This window comes from Cyprinodon tularosa, unplaced genomic scaffold (assembly GCF_016077235.1).
Source record: "Cyprinodon tularosa strain WSP-4 unplaced genomic scaffold, ASM1607723v1 ctg82, whole genome shotgun sequence".
NCBI lineage: Eukaryota > Metazoa > Chordata > Actinopteri > Cyprinodontiformes > Cyprinodontidae > Cyprinodon > Cyprinodon tularosa.
In genome coordinates this window covers 363,187-386,341 of record NW_024039585.1, presented here as the reverse complement: position 1 = coordinate 386,341, position 23,155 = coordinate 363,187, and the positions used below count along the sequence as shown (strand labels likewise).

General features: G+C 37.1%; 1 protein-coding gene across 1 annotated transcript in view; it reads left to right on the top strand.

Annotated features, from left to right (window-relative positions):
* The first annotated feature begins 3,230 nt into the window (after positions 1 to 3,230).
* Positions 3,231 to 23,155, top strand: part of p3h2 (prolyl 3-hydroxylase 2) — a 62,585-nt gene continuing 42,660 nt past the window's right edge. The window contains exon 1 of the mRNA XM_038272153.1: positions 3,231 to 3,823. Within this exon, the coding sequence (XP_038128081.1) occupies positions 3,404 to 3,823 (420 nt within the window). The 5' untranslated portion in view covers positions 3,231 to 3,403. The remainder of the gene's footprint in view (positions 3,824 to 23,155) is intronic.

The window sequence follows — 23,155 nt, the reverse complement described above, 5'->3', positions numbered from 1 at the left end:
CGGTTCGAGTCGACTAAAAATTAGAAAGGTTTTAGTCAGTTTTATGTTGCAAAAAAAAAGTTAACTTTTACAATTTCAAATAACAACCAGATTCTTTACCAGACTGACGGCTCTCCAATAGCTTGATATAGAATGCTGCTGTGCAGTTCATCATTGCAGTTGGGTAGAAAACTTTGATTTATAAAATTCAAAAAAATGTTTTCATGAATTAATGTCCTTCTTTATAAAAAAAAAAAGTGTCTCACAAAAGCTGTGAAAAAAGCAAATCTAGTTCAACACTTCATATTGGTTAATATAGCAGACAGACAGTCTGACAAAATGTACAATGTACAGGTTTCCATCGTAAAGCAAATACTTCCTGATCTACTATGAATTATGCATCACACACAGATCAATAAAATTACTCCAAAAGAAGCAAAGAACAAAAAAAAAAAAAAAAAAAATACTTCTTTCTAATTTGGCAATTTTGGCTTTATTTCTTCAATTTACACCTAAGTTGCTGTTGCTCAGGGGTCGGAGTAGATTTATATTTACAGGGTTTTGATTTAAAAAAATGAAATAAAATAGAGGGAACCTACAGAATTGCCTTGTAATGCCATACAACGCATTACCTAATTGAATGAATATGTTAACTAAAATATTAAAATATTTAAAGGAAACAGAGAAAGTGTTTTATCGACAATACAAGGAAACATTTACATCGTATTTGAATAGATAAAAACGAGAACAATGAGAGAGAAATATTCAAAGATCTATGTACCTTTTCACTTGGCTCTTTATTCAAAAATAAACAGTATGCAATGAAATATTTTCTTTGGGTATATAATTTAGGGATTCATTTTGGTAGAAGTTAAAAAATCTTGATAGTTAGGTTAAGTTTTTTTTTTACATTTGGCAGAGGATAATCAGCCACAAATAGTTTATTAAGTAGCGAGAGCAGGAAGAGTCATACTGCTGAGAACAAACCAGCAGTTTGGAGAGAGAAAAGAGCAGACTCTGAGCTATGCTTGCTCGCGCAACGATGCATTTCTGCACAAACACGGCTGGAAGAACAGTTTGTCAGAGTTCAGCGCGCAGTACCAGTGTTCTGTCAGACACGCACAACCTTCTCGATTATCACACCCAGAACATCCAAGTTTATGTCAACAAAGATCAACGTTTAGCTCATCAGTTCTCATTATCATCATGAAAACTTGCGTCAACCAAATAATTCTGTTGTCGTCATTGTTGATGAAAAAAACAACTCAGTGAAACATGTCAAGCTGCGGAAGAAACCATGCAGTGAACGCTTTCTGGCGCATTTGCTGTCGTTGGGGTTTTAGTGTGAGGTAATTTCACTCGCCATCTGAGTTTTGACTGAAGCAACTCTGTAATTGGTTAAAGGAAGTCGTTAAAGTCGTCCCTGCTTGTACGTGCTGGCCCCCTCTCAGTTTAGTATTGTAACAGAGAAGGAATTAATAAAACATATTTCCTATTAGAAATGAATTAGAATGTAACCATTTTGGAGCCATCATAATTCAGTAGTAATAAACGCTTTAGCTTTATTCAACCGGAAATAGGTAGTAACATTTTGTTGGTAAAAATCTAATACATTTGGAAAGCTCTTATAATGTATTGCATTAGTCTTCCAGAGCTGCATGCTACTACAGTTACCACTAGAGGGAGACAGTGTACCATTATTAACAGACATGGGTTTGAAAACAGAAAAACATGTGAAGAGGGAACAACAGAAATGTCTAGAAAACTCAGAGTGTGGACATGTGGATTGATAGTACTAGTACTGAAGACAAGATCTATCTATCTATCTATCTATCTATCTATCTATCTATCTATCTATCTATCTATCTATCTATCTATCTATCTATCTATCTATCTATCTATCTGCTTTTTATATTTTTTATTTGTTAAAACAAAGTTAAGAATTGTGTAGAAAATAGAAAGATTAAGTATGAATGTACTTTTTGTTGTTGTTTTTTTACATTTCTTCTTATTTTTATGTGTGACCAATAGGCTGGCCTGTTTGTCCTCCCACCATCTGTCCTGTTTAGCTGGTCAGCAGCCCTGATTGTGGACTGAGGTGAAGCCATCTTCGGCCAGATAGATTTTTATCGGTCACGCGTACACCATGAATTACGGTACCAAAGCTGGCATGGACTTTTCAAAATAAAAACAAGTTTAACCTTTGTTATCTAAATTTTGTTATCATTTACATCCCTCTGATCTCTAAAATTATTTTGTATGTAAGTCTGTGAATATGGATATATCGGAATGACTTTAATCCTTTTTTTGTTTAGATAGTATTTTACATGGTTAATTTGTGAACTTTATTTCAGATAGACCATTTTTTTAACATAAGTTTCAGTTGCTGTTAAAATATTGTTTCCAGTTGCTGATTTCACTTCAGGGTGATAGTAGAGCACTCCTAGGTGTTGCTAATTTGTGTATGTGTGAATTCCTATCACTCTACGCAATTTACAACAAGTTAAGGTACTGGAAAAGCTTGGAAATTGACCTTGAAAGTCCTTGAAAAGTACTTGAATTTGACCACACAAAAAGTATAGATACCCTGTTGTAGGAATAACAACCAGTTACCACATCCACCACACAATGAATAAAGGGGAAGCAAATGAGAGGAACAACACCACATACTATTAGAAATAGGGACTGTGCCTATCTCCAGCTGTCTATGGGCGAGAGCCTCGGTCACTGGTCCATCACACTGCAACACAGAGAAGAAACAACTTTTCACACATACAGTCACACCTAAGGAGAACTTCAAGAAGCCAATTAACCTAAGTCATGTTTTTGGACTGTGGGAGGAAGCTGGAGTACCCGGAGAGAACCCACTCATGCACAGGGAAAACATGCAAACTCCATGCAGAAAGACTGCAGGCCGGGAATTGAATCTGGAACCATCTTGTTGCAAGGCAGCAGTGCTGTCACACTGCGTCACTACAGCCCTGTAAACCACTAAGAAAATAAAAAATACATTCGGATAATTCTGATATATCCATATTGACAGAAGCACGTGGGATTTTTTTTATTTATTTATTTTTTGGACTAGTTCTAGTTAATAAAAAATAAACTTTTTGGTTTTATTTTGAAACAATCCAAGCCGATGTTTGGTACCGTCTTTCATGGTGTATGTGCGAACTATAAAAAGCCGGTGAGGGCTGAGCACTTCAGTGATTTCTGCGGACCATTCATCCCACAGAGAGTGGGTGGAGTTTACAGGACCAATGAGGGGTCTTAACATGTGTGTCACCGGTAGACTGCCAATATTTGCTGGCCTGCTTGTATTCTGAGCGGATCCAGGAGGAAACCTGTAAATGGACAGTAAAAGGAGACTGCGCTGATAGCTTTGAATGACCCCACGCCCTGCTCCTCTCAGCCGGATCAGAGGATGGATGGAAACTTATGTCCGTTTGTGATCCTGTCTGCAGTCCTGATGTATAATGACTTTCTGCTCTCCTCAGCTGCCTTCCTGGAGCCTTTTGACCTGTTATATGATAACGCCGTCCAGGCTTTCCACAGCAGCGACCACCAGAGCGTGGTGCGCTACATGGAGGCAGCGCTCAGCAGCAACAGAGAAGCGCGGCGCACCAGGGTCCGCTGCCGGCTGAAGTGCCAGGACCAGCACTCGTTTGATGAAACCTTCTCAGACCTGCGCTTCTTTGACGTGGTTATGCGCCGGGCTGCCTGCATGAATGCATGCATTGAGGCCAAACTGGGCACCCAGTCTATGCATAAGGTCAGCGATGAGGTCATACAAGACTTCAACAGGAGGATTCCCTATAACTATCTCCAGCTGGCTTATCAGAAGGTAAGGAGGAGAGCTGAGCATGCTCTCAATGGGACTTATTGTTTTCCTGCATCACATCATTCTTTCACTGGAACATGAATAGATTATGCACCTGAAATATATCTTCTGTTTTAACTTTGCCACAGTTTTAAGATTCTTAAAAAAATACATTATCATTTAAAAAAAATCTTACTTGAGTAGATAAAAAACAGTTTAAAGTAGCTTTCAAGTTATTTCATCCATCAAGAATTAAACAGACTCCCTAGAATGAGTTCTTGGGTGTTTTAGTTTTTCTGGGCTTTTATTTTCGATCTTGTGAATGGATCTGAAAAAAGTGTAAGATTAAATAAATGAAATAGTAAATTATAAAAAATGAGAACAACAAAAGTAAATAACCCCACTTTGTCTAGTTATGATTTAAGCTTTATAAAACAACTTTTAAGTTATTATTATAACTGTTAACCCTTTATAGGGCACTCAGTGTAATACTATTAAACTTCAAGCCAATAATGTTATTAGGCCCGAGCAGCGAAGCGCTGTGAAGGCCTATTGTATTTGGAATTACCATTGCACACTGCAAAAAACAATCTAGAAATTAGTAAAAAGTTTCTTAAATTAAGTATATTTACTCTTAATTTGACTCTATAAATAGAAGATTTGCCAATGGAATGAGTGGTTTTACTCTTAGAATAAGATAATTAGACAAAAATGCACTTTCAATAAGACAATGCAATTGTTCTTATTTGAAATGTAAATTGTCTTGTTCCATTGGCAAAGTGTCTCACTTGCCTCCTCAATTTAAGAAAAAATGTAATTATTTTTAAGAAAAAAAAATCTTATTTATATTTCAATTTTTTGCAGTGTAACATTTTTAAAATATGGATATTTTGATGGCAAAAATGAATGGAAATGTGATAGCAAGAAACGCCAACTTGCCCAAACATATATTAAGAAAAATAGCAAAAGTGCTTTTATAAGAAATTCATGAAAAACACTCTGAGAGTGAAGGAAACATATATATGCAACTCTATATGCAAGGTTGATCAAAAATGGTAACTTGCCCTATAAAGTGTTAAATGTCACCTGCCATATCCAGACGGTTGCCACAAGTTTCCTGCTCCCTCAAAAATTCACACCCAGACCTTGCATGATATCATCAAGTTGGCTAAAATAAGTCTTAAAAGAACTGATGGACAGATCAGTAACAAAGCCGCCCACAGTTAAAGTCATCATTATTGAATGGAGTATCTATGAAACAGGGGAAAGCCTTATCCTTAGTGACTACTAAAAGTAAACCAATTGTGCTTCTACTTATGAGATAATACTATCATCTAAAGCGCTGCATAACTTACTTTCTTCAGTTAGGGTCATTGTTCATGGTTTACAGATAGAGATTGGGCAAAAAACGTCCTTCATGGGAGAGTTCAAGGACGTAAACCACAGCTGTCTTTAAGGAACACAGAAGTCTATCTAATACTTGTCAAACAAGACCCCTAGCATTATTTGAAAGTGTTTTTAAGTCATGAAAATGTGAGCACTTTTGTAAGATGTGGCATTGTATATCTGACAAAGGACACAACATCTTAGAGTAAACTATATCAGACGATTGGTCAAACATGGTGGAGGTAGTGTCATGATCAGGGGCTGTTTTGTCATTTTAGAAATAGGAAGATCTGCTGTGGTTAATGAAGCCATGATGTTTGCAGTCAGAAACAAACACCTTGAAAAAAAGCTAAACAACAACAACAAACAAACAAACAAACAAGAAACAATCCTATGTGGTGGTTTTGGAGAGGCCTAGCAAAGTATGGACTTAAATCAGATAGATACACAATGGCCTGACATTATGCAGGGTATTAATGGACTGAATAAAAACATTGTTGCATGAGGGAGTAGCCCCCATTAATTCACAATGATATAAAACACTCAGTTCCATTTATACCTTTCACATGGACAGTTGGTTACTGTAAGGGGAAAAAAATGATTCAAAAAAATTTTTTTTTAATTCACTCTGTGTTGTCGAATACAAGGAAATGTTATAAAATCAAGATATTCAGGAATGGAAAAAGGCAATGAACTACAGAACCTGGTAGGAGGCAATCCTTTCCACAGCATTTAGCTTTAATCTGTTCTTAAAACACATTGAACACATTTAAACCTAATGGAAAACAGAGCTGTAATTAGCTCAGTGAATGAAGTTATTACAGACTCTCTATAATGTAACACGTTATACACTTGCTGCACTGCTCCTCATTTACTCTGTTATTTTGGAGCCAATGTTTGTCTGCTTTCTTTGTCTGTTTTTCATTCCTCAGCTCAAACCACAGTCAGCTGATTGTTCTCTTCTCACATACAGTTCCAAAACAAAGCTTACGACGAAGGGCACTATGTTTGGGCTTTTGTTGTGCTCAAGCCGTGGGAACAATTTGGGATGGATAAGACAGGAGAACATGGAAACAAATACTATTGGAGTTATTTTTTTTATCACTAGTATGTAAATCATTTTGTGGTGGATTTGTCCCCATATTGTTTATTCAGAACACACATAGTTTCATACCTTAATGCTGCCTGTCTGCAAGTGGTTTCATGTAGAAATAGCTCATTTGGTTAATTGTAGGTTTTTGTTTGCATGTTTTTGTGGGTAAGAAAGAAAATGTTTCTGTAGTTTTTTACCCCCCAAACCAACCTGTGTCGATGGAGAGGAGCCAAAATATCTGCTTCAGCCTCAGGTCAACTAAATGACGACTCAGGGTGACACAGTGGAACATTTACACAGCATGTGAGAAACTAAAGCCACTCAGGCGGCATTTTTACCTACTTGGAGCTCAGCTGAAAAGCTGGCATCCTTTTCCTTGTATGCATCTGAGACCCAGACAACTTCCCCTAACTGCTTGCTTTGGATCGCACCCACTGGCTGGGCATATGACAAACAGCCTTCTCAGAAAGTCCAACATACTGCTAACAAAGTCCTGTTATTGTTTATAGGGGAATATATTCTTCCCTTTTCTGAAAAGTAAACAGAATATTAAAAGATGAGCTAACAAGCCATAAAATTCAGTTCTCCCTGATGTCTAGACTTGTGGATAGTCATGTCCAAAGGCCTATCCAGCTGTTAAAGTATGACTAATCATCTGTAAAAAAAATAAAAAAAGGATATGATTTCTTTAACATCTGTTTTGCGAAAAGATTATTTGATGTTGGAGCAGACTGCTTTGAGTCCCCTGGGTTCATGTCTTTATGAGCTATGGAGATGCAAGTATGTTGATGCTTACAGCACTTGGATCCCATCAGGGACATGCTCTCTACGTCTTCAGCTGATCCGTGCTAACACACCAAACTAACCCGGATGCTAATTTTACCACACTGCATGCTTTACATTTGCAACAACAAATATTAATTCAGTTCAATTCAGTTTTCAATTCAGTTTATTTATATAGCGCCAATTCACAACACATGTCATCTCAAGGCACTTTACAGTTCAACCAGATCATACAGTCAAATTGATTCAAAGTTTTCTATCTAATGAAAACCAGTTGATTGCATCGATCATTGACTGAAAGGCAATCCCTCACACTAAGCATGCTTGTAGCGACAGTGGAGAGGAAAAACTCCCTTTTAACAGGAAGAAACCTCCAGCAGAACCGGGTTCAGTGTGAGCGGCCATCTGCTGAGACCGACTGGGGTTCAAGGAGACACTGTTTTAGTGTACTTTAAATTGATTTTATGAGGTAGAACAACACAAATTGGTAACCAAAATGTAACTCAGGAGGAGCTGCTGAGAGCCACAGGTCAATTATGAGAATCTGTGCACAGATAACTATTGGTCATGTTCCACTTAAAGAACTAGAGGGATATTGTCAAAAGGAGGCCAAACAAAATCTACTTTGCTGTTTGCCACCATCCATAATGGACAGGGAAAAGATGTGGTCAGATTAGCCCAAAGCTGAACAGCCTAAATATAAAACAACATTTATGCTGGAAAAGTAACTTTTTGGATACTTTAGGTTCCTTGTACACGACTCCAAAAATATCTTGACTTTTTTCTTATTGTATTTACTTGCAATTGGTGTTTTTTTATTTTTTTTATCAGTTATTTTAATGAAATATATTAGGAGGTATATAAAAAAAAGGACCATCCCTACAATGAAACAGAAAACATGTCAGTGATTGCATCATGCTGTGGAAAAGTCCTTTATTTTTTCAGTGGGTGGGATGAAATAAAGAGAAGTTTTTAAAGAAAAGGTGTTAGAAGCTGGAAAACACTCAAACTATTCTTCAAAATATGAACAAGTTTAAGGGTTGGAATGCTTCTTCAAAGAAATGTATGTTTAGCTTGGTGGTATTTGGAAAAATAAATAGCCTCCACGCAGTATTTACCATTCCAGCATCAAACAACCTCCGCCTGCCATTCATAATGCTGACATTGGGCTTGTTATAAGTTACTTCACAGTCCTTGACTGTTCTCCTCACTCATGCTCCTGCTAGTCTCAAATTGCCCATGATCTGGTATGGCAAATATGCTATGTTCCTTATTTAGACTTAGGCTTTTTTAGTTATAAAAAAATAAGTGCGTGTGCTACTGTTCACAAATATTCAGGAGGGATTTCTGTAACTACTCCCGGCCTGCTGTGGTCTGTGCATCTGGCTGCTGCTCTTTTTACTGCAGTTCGGCTACAAAAGGATCAAAGTACCTGAACTGCCTTCAGGGGCGAGGAGGGATAACATATCCAGGTTTTTATTCTCAATCTGATAGACCTCTAAATGGAGCTGTTCCAAGAAGCTGCAGGGTCCATTAACAGTGGTTTTAGGTCTAATGCGTCTCTGTTTATTGTGCCTCTTGTGATCACAGCAGATGCAGCTGGCAAAGTATTTCTACTCTGGCCTAAAGGAATGCAACTTATTCCACATTTCTAATAAGAAAATAGTCTCTTATATAGTATTATGTAAATGCATGGAAGTGAAAAACATATTAAATGTGTATAGTCACTAAATTTAATGCATACTGCAATACACACGTGTACAAAATTGTTGAATAAAAACCCACAATGGTCACAGAAATAACTTGAATCAGACAGATAATAAATAAAATTCTTCGAATATGTGCAAAACAAAAAAAAAAAAAAAGGATATGTGCAAAAGAAGACTAGATGTTGCTTTTCAACCACGTTTAAACAGACTGTTGAAGAAAATAAACTAAGACACAGGCCTGGAGAAAAATAACTAAAAATCATGTGAACAAAGGGACATGTTTAATGAAGGTTGGTCCACCAGTTAACATCACAGGTGTATTCAGACTGAATGCAGTGATCATGGCGAGGGAGATGGATTTACTTGCAAACTGGGCAGGGAAGGGCGGGGAAGCAGCCAGCGGTGAATCCCAATCGGTAACCTCATTTACTGCTTTGCTCTCACCTGGTGCTGTTGAACTGAGGTGTTGTCAAAGAATGGCACCTCTTTGGTGTAGCGGAGCAGTGATCCCTGAATTTGAAAAAAATCTGATCTTTTTCTTTGAGGTTTTTACGGCTCAAACGACTAGTAGGCTAACATGAAAGGGGGTATGAGAGAGGGAGAAACATTCAGCAGAGGACCTCAGGTCAGATTCGAATCCGGCTCACCCACATTGAGGACTAAGGCCTCCATACATGGGTCATGCATACTAACCCCAGCGCCACCGAAGCACTCCCAAAATTTGATATTTGTTGTGAAATTTCATCGTGGCAACCAATCAGTGACTTGTTGTGGTTGTGAAGTAGGTTTAAGAAATGTAGCTGAGGTGAAGGTTTTCTCAGTCATAATTGAATATCGAAGATATAATGATAACAAAGGATGAAAGTTTTTAAGTAACCTTTTAAAATCTGTTTTAATGACGAGTCCTTCAGGGACTGTTCCTAGACCTCCGCTAGCTTCAGCTCAGACCCTGGTCTGTCGCTGTTTCTTCCCAGCATCTGTGCAGTGTATTTGCTGATTTTTTTATTTATTTTTTTTATGTCGGTGTGGTATCAGATCCAAATGGATGAAACAGTCCAGAGTCTAAATGCTGTGCATCTGAAATGTAGACCAGTGAAATCCCAGCAGAAATCACCACAGACACTGCGTTCGGTCTGAATGAAACTTACCGGTAGTACAGAAGATTGTTTTTTTCTGTTTTCTACTTAGTCGTTGATTTATATTATTTAGTATTGGATCTTTGGTGAAGTGTTTTAAGTTCTGCTGTCTCTATCTTCTGACCTGAAGCATTCTATAAAACAAATCCCCACCTGTATCGTATTCTCCTCCAACAAATACTCCCTGTGTTTCCTTTGAGCTTGACTGTGTTTATTTCTAGCTGCACACATAAGAAAAAAACATAGAGAACTGTCTTTTCAACCTTCTCCAGTCTTCACTGTCAGTCTATCTCAGTGTCTTCTCTAAGCATTTTACGGTGTGTTGGCTGAACTTGTAATTGTTAAGTATTTAGAGAGCTTATAGCTGTTGTTAAATAGCAAATATTTTAATTGTTAAAATAATGCATTGAAATTAAATCTGTTTTCTCTAGATTTTTTTAGCCTTGCTCATTCAATTCTGTAGTAATGAGACTGTAAAAAAATGTATATTTCTTTCATAAAGATCATATTTGCACAGCTGTTACAAGAACTGAGCAGAGCTCCACCACTACAGTCTGCTGATCAAGATCCTCTTTTCTTCTCCCTTAGTTTGATAAATGGCTGTACATACCTGTCCTCTATAAGCTACCGTGGAGAAATCCATTCCTCCAATCATGATGCAGTAAATGGAGATTCACACAATGACACGTGTTTTGATGCAGCATTTGTTTATGAATCACTGTCATATTCATGCTGCTTTATATAAAATGCTCTGAAGTTCCATTTATTTCCAGGCTTTTTTTTTAAAGTTAATTCTTTAATTAATTTCTTTATTTCTCTTGATGCGTTTCTCTACAATGAAACTCATTGTTTCATTATAACTCAGCAAGCAGTAAATCTCTTTTCACCCTATATTTTTATATGGTTAAATAAAATTGTCTGTCTGGTTTAGTGGTTTGATATGCTGAATATGAGGTTTTGGGGTAGTGAATTGTTAATTTCCACTTTTTTTTTCTAAGTAAAGGTCTAGAAATCATTTGGTGCAATATTGTCGTCTTTATTATTTGCAGCTTATAAAGATAACGCAAACTGACGTCTTCCTCGGACTCTAGAGCGGTTAAAGACTGAAAAACACATCTGCTTGTTTAAAGGCATGTACATGAGATATAGCCAAGTCAGGTCTATGTGTTAGATGGAACCACACAATCATTTCGTGGTTTCCAGTTTGGAAAGCCACATGGAGCTTGGAGCAAACTGCAAAGGGGTAAAGTAGAATATGATTACTGAGCAGGCTTTGCTTATTTCAGACATGTTTTTTATTGTCTACTACCGTTTGCTCTGTTATCCGTGGTTTTTAATTTTTTTTTTTGCAACCAGTATCATATAGTGATTATCAAATGGTAAACATAATCTGTTACTTTAAACAAATAATCATAACAAAAGTCTAATACTGCATTTTGGAAGTGATCTGATCAGTTTTTTTTGTGGTTATATATGATAAAATATATTTTTTTTCTCTTACAGCAGTGTGTTCAATAAAAGGGAGACACATGCCTCCTTTCAAGGTTGGCTCAGTTACTTTCACTGGCTAAAAGATGCTAAAACTTACATTTTTCGGCCAAGTGAGCTGATACAAAATTGATCAGCTGCTGTGATCAATGAGAAATAATTAAACATTTTCTTTTTGATTATTCTACTGTTCTACCTGTCTTGGTGGGTGATATCTGACATCTAAGAACCCTCTAAGATCTAATAGAAATAAAGGTTATATGATCAGATTTCTTTAAGATTCCTCTGAAATGTTGGTTTTTAAATGCTACTGTTTGCAGTATGAACAGCCTTATAGGACCAGTCAAGTTAAGGACAAACATGATAGCATTTTATTAAAATGTACTAGTTGTAAAACTATTTCTATGTTACTGCTAAACAGATCTGAATATTTTAAGCGCTATAAAATATCAGCATTTAAATGCTGGTGAAGGTTCTCAGTCATCCAGGTCATAGTCATTCAAAAAAAAAAGAAAATTAAAAACAATGGATTCTGACTGACTGCAGTCTAACAAAAGAAGCCAAACAACCCCCATTCCAAATGGGTGGACCCCTTTGTCTGTTCCAATTTGCATGTTTTCAAAACAAAAACAAGGCTTTGTTGGGCTACTGTATAAAACGTTGAACTCAACGCTACTCCTGACATTTTGAATTGAAAAAACTTCCTGAATGGGAAGCGTCTTCAATATTGGAAATCTTGAGTGTTTTTACATTTTTTTTTTTTTTTTTTTTTTAATCAGCCTCTAAATTATTTGAGGCATTTTTTTTAAGTTTATACTAAAAATATCTTTAAAATAGCCTTTTTATTTGACCCTTTACAACTAAAATGTCATTTGATGAGCAGACTGACACCTCAGTAGTTCAGCATCAATGAATTAATAAGCCTTTAGTCTATTTTCTTGAATGTGCTTTGGGTCAGAAGTTCCCTCGCTGTTTCTGCGAAAGTGTCATCAAACTAGTCCAAGTTAAATGGGTCTGACCTAGCAAACAATAAAAAAAGTTATATTCAAGAATGATTCTGCAGATGGTCTAAAACAACTGGCATCCAACTCAACGCCAAGAGCAGGTGAAAAACAAAAAAACTTCTAAAGTATGATTGCACACTACGAGGAACAGAAGAGTGTTGCAGTTCTATGTTTTGGCTACAGGTGGCAGTATAATTAGAAAACTCCCATCCCTCTTTAATACACTTTGGCTATGTTCACACTGCGGGCCTTGATGCTCAATTCCGATTTTTTTGTGAAATCTGATTTTTTTTGCGTTGCCGTTCATATTTCCAAATATATGCGACTTGCATGTGATCTCCTGTGTGAACTGCACTCATACAACGCAAGTGTCACGCATGCGCAGTAGAGGACGGAATGACGTCACAGGCCAGGATGCTCTTTTTTTCCGGACATAAACATGGATGGTGGTGCTGGCACACATCTAGCGGTCTTTTCCAACCAAAAAAAGGAATAATTTTTTATATGGTTAAACATAAATACTGCTCTCCGCATCATCATCTGCCATGGTTGTTGTTTTTCTTGCCGCTTCTGCGTAGCAAGATGCAGAATAGTGACCTGATTCGTATCAGATTCGGGACCATATAGCCAAGTGGCCTGGGTCGGATTGGAAAAAATCGGATCTGTGTTGTTCAGACAGTCATGAAAAGATCAGATCTAGGTCGCATATGGGCGAAAAAAACGTATTTGAGTCACTTCAGGCTGAACGTGTGAACGTAGCCTTTGTCATCTTTGTATCATCATCTTGACAGCCTGCAGTCTGTAGTTGAAGTTTCAACATGTCCCTGACATGTCCCCTGAGGAATCCATTCTATCCTTCCTTGGAAATCTCCTTCAGATTTGATGGCATTCTGCCATGAACCTTCGTGAGATTTCAGTGAGATTTGAGTGCAGGAGATGCTTTGTGCAGGTTATTCAGTAAGGTTTACTGTGGTGTTCTGAATGTACAGAAGTTCCTAAACAGAAGCTATGTGTGGTTTGGACCACTGTCATTTTGGTTGACAAAGATATGACTTCGACCCATTTGTGCTGTTGACTTTGTTCTTCAAATTTCCACCTATGCGAATTCTTCCTTCCACATTTGTAAGATTGCCCATTCCAAATAAAATGAAAGCACCATGATGTTTTGCCTTGGGTACGTGACTCTTTGTGTTTTTGGCATCTCTCTCCCTACCTCAAACATAAGTTTAATCTCAAGGTCCTAGTGCCAATGTTTCCTCCCATCTGACAAAATAATATGTCTCCAAAATTGAGTTTTTCTTAATCTGTAAACTTACAGTACACACCTGTACAGAGCTGTAGTGTTTGTCTTCTATTAGACTACAATTCCTGACTTGGCTCAGTCACTTATTGGTACCCTGGCAGTTTTGTCGTCCTTAGAGACATCTCTCACTAGTTCTCATTCCAGAGTTTTCTAAATCTCAGCTCCTTTCTTCTGCCAGACTTTCACTGTGTGCTTTAGTTATCCTCTGATTAAACATTTCATGCCAGTTCTTGACACTTAAATAGCTGTGATTACATTATTTATCGTTATACCATTTTGTATCAGTTTGTATCAAGATGTTTTATTGTAAAGAAATATTCGTTCGTTGAAATGTTCGTTATTTGTCTTAACCACAGACCAATTGGTCTGTTAGTAAAGTTTGCCTTCTGCATGTTTAAAAAAAAAAATCCCAGTTTGTTTCAAAATAAAATGATATAGAGACTATCAGCTTAACAGAGTTCATAAATGACTGTCTATGTGAATACGATGTATGTGTATGGATTGGCACAAAGGGGTCGTGGACAGCAGTGCATGCTAAATTGGTGGCCAAGACTCAGAAATGTTGAGAACCACTGCTCTACATTACGGGACTTGATTGGATAACTCGTCACAGGAATGCTGGGGCGTGCTGTGGCACATCCATCCGTCTTGGCTTGATTAAAGTTTAAACTGCTGCTGGTTAAGCAATGGCTTAAATTACAAGAGTACTTTATGTGTTGGTTTGAAGTCTGGATTGGAGGTGTCGTAGCTTTGACATGGCATTTTACAAATGTGCACCTAAATCCAAAAAGAGAATAAACCCACCAAAAGAACCTGAAAGTAGTCAGAACAGCATTATGTAAATGATTTTCTTAGACTGAAGGATCAAAGAAGTTCTTGTTTAGAAAATGCAAATTTTTCAAATGCTAATATTCTTATTGCAATTTAAAAAGTTGTAAACATTTCTAGCCTTTAATAATTTGTCTGAAGCATTGCTGAATAATCTGGTCTTTTATAATTTTGTCTTCATCCTCCCATCCAAAGAGGCAGCTATATGGAGAAACCAGTGATGGGGTGGGGAAAAAAATCTGATTACCAGCCATATGTTCAGCTTCACCAGGCACTTGGACTGGGGTTTGACCACTGTTAGGCACATGCAGAGGAAACATCTCCATCTGCTTGCTATCATTTTATTACAACACAAGAAACGGTTCTTTTTAGTCAGTTGCATGACATCAACAGAGACTAAACCTCCTTGAACTGATGCTGTGCTTAATAAATCCCCCCAAGAAAAGATGGCAACAAAAGATGATTTAAAAGCAATTATCTATCATTATTGTTAGCTGTGTGAAGGAAACTTGCTAAAACTAGATGTTTAGACTTGTGGTCTTTAGGCTGGACCAACATTTTTGTTTACATCTCATTTTAAGCCACTGAATATACTTTTCTTTTCAGAAACAACACATCTGGTTTTGACAGAGCTTCTGGAATAAGTTTAAGCCCTTTTTAATTCGGTCCAAACCAATTATAAAATGTTCCATGAGTAATTTATTCCCATCAACTTCCAGCTTGGAAATTAGGTTCATGCCACAAATAAAAATATAAAGATTTTCATTTTTATCTATGGGTCTTATAGTTGAAGTGTTTCTGTTGCTGCAGCCATGTGTTGACATTGAATTGCATTTTTTAAGAGATTAAATTATTATTTTAAAGTCCATTTATGTTTCAGTGGAGTAGAATAGTAGGGAATCAGCTAACAGGCAGAGAGTAAAATCCAAAGAAGCACCCTGGCTTTTGCCCATAGTATGATGGATGTTTTATTTAACAGCATTTTCTTACAGTTTCAGCTGCAAGTCTTTTGTTGTACTCTGAGCACCAAACGCTTATATAGATTTTCAATATAAGCTAGGTCTAAATTTGACTGGGTCATTCTTACACATCAGTATGCTTTAATATTAAAAGAATTGAACTGTAGTATAGTTTACAACCCAACTCTGTTTCCAATACAATCTTGTTCTGATTGATCTGCTTCATGAAAAAGATTTTCTTTATTCACTGAAATTTTCTAACAAACATTTGAGACCTTCCCAGGACAGCTGGGTTTATACTTGGATTAAATCCCACTCAGCTGTATTAAGAGGCTATATAGGTTGTAAATTGACCATTATTATAATATTTCTGTGCAGTGTGCATGATTTAAGTAGTTCTTCTGCCTGTAATATATTTGATTATTTTACTAAATAGGTTAAAGTGATATACATTTTGACATTTGGTAATGTGGCTGTAAGGTGATAAAACTATGAAGAAACCATATGTTATGCATGTTTACAATAAACCAAAAGAAGACAAACATTTCTGTTTTGCATGCTTTCCTTATTTCCTGCAGCCCTAAAGGTGCAGACAATTTTACTAAATATGTCCCTCTACTAAATAAGAGACTGCATGCAAACACTTCAGCTCCACATTGTGTTGATTTATCACATATGATTGCAATAAAATACATTGACATTTGTGGTTGAAATATGATGAAATTACAATACCTTTGCAACAACTAAGCATTCTTAAATTGATTCTTAAGCCAGCTTTTCTTTGGCATGAAGTAAGTCTGATTTCTCAGTAGCTCACAGATTTATTTCTTTGAGACATATTCTTATTGTTGTGCTGGATTTTGTGCATTTTTATTTTTTATTTTTTTTTGGGTGCATTGTTTGGGCTGCAGATATTTACTGTGCCAGCCAATGTGGCTTCTAGAGACCATAAAAAGTTGGCTTTCATTTAAAATAAAAAGGAGACATTTATGCATCAAATTCCTTGTAATTTGGGGATTTATTGCTTTGTTATGAAACTGGAGGGATTCTGTCTCTAAATTCCTCAGACTTTGCTGTTGTTGCTTAGCTGTGTTTGGCACCAAACACGCCTCCTGAGTTCATGTCCTTCCATGTAAAAAACAGAAGATGAAATGCCTGATATCTCCGTTAGATAAAAAGAAGACAATATAAAAATGAATGCATGTGCTTCCCCCTTATTTTTCCAGAAGATGTAATGTTGCTTTAAGGCAAATATCACTCATGTTCTGAGGACAGTTTGTCTGCTTTTTTGACCCCACAGCTGTTTCCTGAAAATTCGAATTATGAGTGTTGATTGCTTATCCAGCCTCACTCTGCTGTCGCCAACCTGCTGGCCGGTCGCTCTCACAGCGTTTCTGTAGTAAATACTCTGAAACTCCTGACATCTATCATATTCGGATCTTGTGTGCTACAGTGGTACATACCAGAGTGTTAAAGGGGCTGAAATTAGGCTTGTCCCGATCCGATACGTGGATCGGATCGGGACGCCGATATTGGCAAAAGAATGCGTATCGGCAAAGAATGTAAAAATGCCGATCCAGTTTTAAAAAAAAAATCCGGTCCGTATTTTCCAGTTTCGCCGATTGAAACGATGCATTCCACTATTTTGCGCCAGTGTTCCTTGAATCCGGTCCGCATTTTCCAGAACACCTTCAACACACCAAAGGTCTTTTTGGGTCTGTCTCCCGGCCTAACCATTAAAACAGGTGAATTGGAAGATAGCGGGGAAAATGTCAGCCGTGTGGGATTATTTTATCCTGCACGATGTGTAGATGGAGACTAGGTGTGGAGGAGATTGGGGAGTATAAGGCATTTTTGTGTAATAGTTTACTGTTATTTGCACTGATTTTTTTTTTAAGCAGTGTCTTTTTCCAAGAGTAGAGTCCTGATTCTAAGTTAATAAAATATTTTCCACTCTTGTCTGTTTTGCATTTTTATTAAAACTTACAGTAATACTTGCACCTTTAACTATTCATAATTTTGTCCAGTTTGTGTTTATCTCTTAATAAACAGGTAAGTTTGTTGTTACCAATCATTGTGTTTTATTCAATCTCACCTAATTCAGCTGGCTAGATGTTATCAAGAGTACTAAAACCCTTTTCAACATGAGTCTTACAACTAAGGCTAAATACTTTAACTTAAACTTAAATGCATGCTTGAATAGGCTGGTATCGGTCAGTATCGGTATCGGACCGGAAGTCCAAAAACAATATCGGTATCGGATCGGAAGTGCAAAAACCTGGATCGGGACATCTCTAGCTGAAATTACTTGAAAGGTTTTGCTTGTTCTGTTGCTCCTCAACAAGGGAACAACCTGCCTCTACACATAAGACAGGATCCGTCACTGTTCCTTTAAAACTCAGCAAAAAACCCACTGTTATTCTTTGGTTTTATGACTATGCTGTTTGTTTTAAATTTGGTTTTATTGTTTCATCTAACCATTTTTATTGATTATGTTGTTTCTATTTTAGACAGTTGGTTTTTCTTGTAGTCTGTAGCTATTTACTGAATCTTGTTTCAACCATCGGCTATTTTTAAGCATTTTATAGATAAAGTGGTATGATATGTTTGGTAGCATGAATTTTTCTTGCAGATTAAATGTTCTTTGTTTTTCTTAATAACTGAAACTGACACACTTTTCTTTGTCTGTTTTTTCCACCATGCTTCCTTTCCTCTGAGGAAGCATACATCAGAGGTGCTTAACACCAGGATTTCCAGCTATTTTCTTCTATTGCTCTGAGAGCCCCTTGTTTTAATCTTTAAACAATCAGCATCTCCCTAAAAAAGGTTTCCCTTTTATGTAGTGCAACACCATTCAGAAAACAAGATTGAGCAGCTTTGATGGGCTCATGTTGAGCTGACCTCTAGCTAACTCTGACCCCACAGTCCCTCCACATCTGGATCAGATGTATCTCAATTGTAGCTCACAGCAGTGAGTTAGGCAGAAGGAGCCTAATTTACCACTGTTTTCAGGTTATTTGAATGACCTAACTAAATGGTGTGCTTTATAACCTTTGGGCACTTCATGCTTAAGGACCTATGTAAAAATATTTATTCACTAGTCTTTCTTCCTTAGAAGCAACTCGTTTTCCTTTGGAGTTGGACTCCTAACATGTGAATGGGTTGTTTTTTTTATAAGGCAATGACACTATTGAAGCCAATTCAGGATGTGTGTTCATGTTTGTTTCCATGTCCCTTTATGTTATTACCCTTAGCCTGTTGTCCTTAAAGAACATTTGTCTTGATTTTAGGACCTCCCTGGAGAAGCAGGAATGTAACATCTGCCAAACATAAACATGTCTGAAAAGCATGTCAGGCTTGTCAGAAAATTAGCGATGCTGTGACTATTAGAGCAGAAATGGATACAAAATGAATTATCACTGAGAAACTGCTTAATATTTTCATTGACATGTCTGCCGTTTTAAGTCAAAATCTGAATAGCACAGATGACTGCTCATGTTTAAACGTTTTAAACTGCATGGTGAAAATCCAGAAAAAAAAAAGGAAAAGATTTTATTTAAACAAGAAGTTTGACACAGTTTAGGAAATGTTTCTGGTTTAAAGGTATAGTGAAGGATTTTCGCAAATTTATGAAAAGACCAGTCCTCTCCGCTTAAAAAAAAATGTACATGTATCCATTTCTCCTTGTGCACGCTCTGTTTAAAAATTGCTGTTTGTTTGGGCGTGCTTCGTTGTGCAGTGGTTAGCGCACACCACCCATATGTACGGAGGCCTTAGCCCTCGACACGGCCGACGCAGGTTCAAATCCTTTTCCAAATGTCTACTGTCCAAAAAAAAAATAAAAATAAAACATTTTTTTAAAGTTGCTGTTTGCATCGCTCATACACACTGCATGAAAAGTGAGATTTTCGTCAATATGCGGCACTGTAGATTGTCGTGGAACTTCAGGTTAGCGGCAGTTTACGGCAATTTGCAACCTTCGCCGAAAACTCCCGTAAATTGTCAGAAATTGACGTGGAATTTCTTAGGCAGTGTTCCCCCCATGCCTCCCCCCCTTACATGTTAAAGCCTCCCCTCTAGGGGAGGCTTTAACATGTAAATGAACATGCTGTGAGCTATACAAATGCAAACCAGGGTTGCAGGGGGGGATAAAACCCCCCCTGCAACCCTGGGTAAGAAAATCTCTGATACAAAGAGATCAGGTATAGCCTCTTACATTTTAGCTTGAATTGATTTATTTAATTAAAGTATAGAGACCAAAACAGATCTTTAGCTGACAGAGCAATACATTTAGAGCAGTAATTATTTTTTTTTTTAATTTGCATTTAAGATAAAAAATAAAATGTTGTCTGTCAATATGCTCAATTCACAATTACTTAAGTGGAAAAGTTTCAAGAAATGATTCTGAGATGATTCACTTTATAACATGGCGCATTATCCTGTTGGAAGTAGCCATCAGAAGATTGGTACACTGTGGTCATAAGGACATAGGTCAGCATGCTAAATTGGTTTTAAGTGGCCCAAAGTGTGGCAATAAATATCCCCCAAATAGATGGTAGAAATAGATCAGGCTCAGTATAGCCTAATTATAGACTCTTACATTTTAGCTTGAATTGATTTATTTAATTAAAGTACGCTAGATTACTGTGTATGCAAATGTTATGTAAAAAAAATACACAAAATAATTTACTTCAAAAATTAGTTTTAATCAGAATCAGTTGGCTGTAATGGTTAATTTTTTTTTTTAGATTTCCACTTTTTTTTTTTGTTGTTATTGAATATATAAGAAAACAATAACAATCTCAAATAACAAGTCAATAACAAATATTTCAATACAAGAAGAAATATCACAACTCCTGCTTTTGAAAAATAAAATTAAATGCATAGGCTGGAACAAAGTATAAAATAAAATAAAATAAATAAAAATAAATAAAATAATAATAGTAGTTAAAGTAAATTAATCAGTGGGGACTACCAACTGAAATTCTTCAATTAACTCAAACAATTTAATTGCATTTAAATTCTGCATCTTTCTCAGACATCTTTTGAAAAGGGAAAGTTCATTTTTGAGAGCAGAGATTGAGAGGGAGCATTTTGCATAGCGACATTTATGGATATAATACTTTGTTACAATTATTAGAATATTGATTAAAAATTCCAATTTTTTTTTCTTTAATGGATAAACCGAATTGAATGTTTTGCCAGGAAATAAAATCTAAATTTATTGTTTTAGAAGACAGAAAGGTTCGAAGTTGATCCCATAAGTTTAATACTTCTTTACATTCATAAAAAAGATGTTTAGTTGTTTCCAATTGAGTTGTACAAAAGCCACAATTCTCAACATTAAACTTAAATCTCTCTCTTAAAAACTCATTTGAAGGATATATGTTATTTATTATTTTAAATTGTAATTCTTTATATTTAGGAGGAATTGGGAATTTCAAATAATTTGTCCTAATTTTGACTATCATAGATTTCTTAAAATTTTGTAAGAGAGCTGTGCTTTTTGTTCTTCCTGGGTACATATTATTTATAGAATATTGATTCAAAAACTTGTTGTTGCATTTATTATCTCTAATGTCCACCTGCTCAAATTCAATCTTATGGAGACAAACAATTGCAATTGCAAACAATTTATAGGTGCATTACCGCCACCTTCCAGAATGGAGCGACGCGAGCTCTTCTCGCGAGTCCTTCACATACACTGCTGTAAATGGAGAGGTTCTACTCCTTGTTTTGATTTTTTTCTTAACCAATTTAAACTTTATTTCACCTCACTGAAACTTTTGAAATCTGTTTCTGCAAGAAAAGTAACTGCCAGTATCTCAAGTTTTCTTTTGTTTTAAATCCCTGCTCTATTATTATTCAATTGCCTTACTGTTTTATGTGCTTGTTTATAGTCTTAGTCCCTTGTTTTTTTGTTTTACTTTTTCTATCTATGTTGTATTGTTCTTGCACCTCATCGAGATTTTGTATGAATTTTGTTCAATAAAAAAAAAATAAATAAAAAAAAATTCTCGCGAGTCCTTCCGTATAACAATGACGTCGTATGTGATTGGAGGAGCCTGATGAGCCTTCGGCCCCATCGTCCAATCACGTGTGAGCTTTTGTGCACTACGACTTCTCGCGAGACCAGCATATTAGCAGACATGTTTGTGTTACTACACTTAGAAGAACTTAATCTCCAGTTACCGTGTTTGTATTTTGTTGTTACGTGAACAATGGCTGCACGACGTCTCGCGTTCAACTCGCCTCCAACTGCTCTTAGTCCACAACTTTCGGCCAGCCCGCAGACTGACGAGAAGAAACTGCTGATTGCTATCAGCGGACTGTCTCGTCAGCTTGCCCAACGACTGCCGACATGAATGAGCGCTGGAGAATTCGATGCACTCCAGGTTGTAGTCCATAGAGGACAAGATGGCGGCTCGGCAGTCGAGCAACTTTGCGGGATATACGAACTCGAGGAAGAGAAGACGGGTGCACAACGCCACGCTAGCGGTAAATATATGTTCGATTACTGGTAGCTATGCTAAAAGCAGCCTAGCTTAGCTAGGCAAGCTAAAGACAACCTAGCCTAGCTAGGTAAGCTAAAAGCAGCCTAGCCTAAAGCTTTATTAAAGTGTATTTTTTGTGATTCACAGGAATCAGTATGCCGTCTTAACAACTCGGAGACTAATTGCAGGCGCTATGAACCGGAGCAGGGGTAAGGTTTAAAGAATATGCTTTCATTCTGCGGTAAAAGGACATGGATACGGATGGATACCGACCATAGCTGTACTTTTTTTTTTTTCTCACAGACTACAGTCGCCTCACAATGAGGCGGTGACCTCCTATTTGCTCGGATTTGCACGATGTTGATAAAGACGACATTGTGTGTAAGTGACTTGTTTTAATGTTTTCTCCTTCCTTGTTACTGTGACTTGCGTTTGATTTTTTTTTTTTTTTTTTTTTATTCATACCTCTCTCATTTGGTTTCCAGCTGCCTGTAAGACGTATTATGAGACGGTATGCAGGAGCTTCAGATACACGCTGCTAGCCAGCACGCTGCGTGCGGAGGCTGCCAGGCTATCTGCTCGGAGTCGGGACAGAAGAAAGATGGTAAGACTTTATTTGGTGACTATTTTTCAGGTGCATTGATAGATGTGTTGTGTCCGTATGCAGTGCGCTGATTCATTGTTTGTTTTTTTCAGCTGCTGAAGGCGAGGCAGAGTGTGCTGGCAGATGAGGAAGTGGAACTCTGGAAGTCCGCCTTCGTCGGCGGTGTCTATGGATGGATTGTACGGTCGCCGCCATTTCGTAGGCCGGATCTCACTGAACTCTGTGTTAAGCTGCAGTCCCGGTTAGAAGCGATGCCGAAGTACAGGGCCACGCACAGTATGCGTCTGCACATTGGACCTGCCTCGGAGGGAATGCTGCCAGTTACCTCCAACCCCGAGCAAGCAAACGGACCGTTCACGGACTTTTAATTTTTAGATACGCATGTGTTTGGATACGCGTTGTATATAGTTGTGTGTGTTTTAATAAAGCTCTTTCTTTGCATAAACAGCTTCCTGGCAAATGTTCATTTCCTGTATAAATTCATTCATGTCCTTGATGGTAGCATAATAATTGTGTAGTAGTGTAGGATAACATAAATACACAGCATATGAATGAATAAATATATGAAT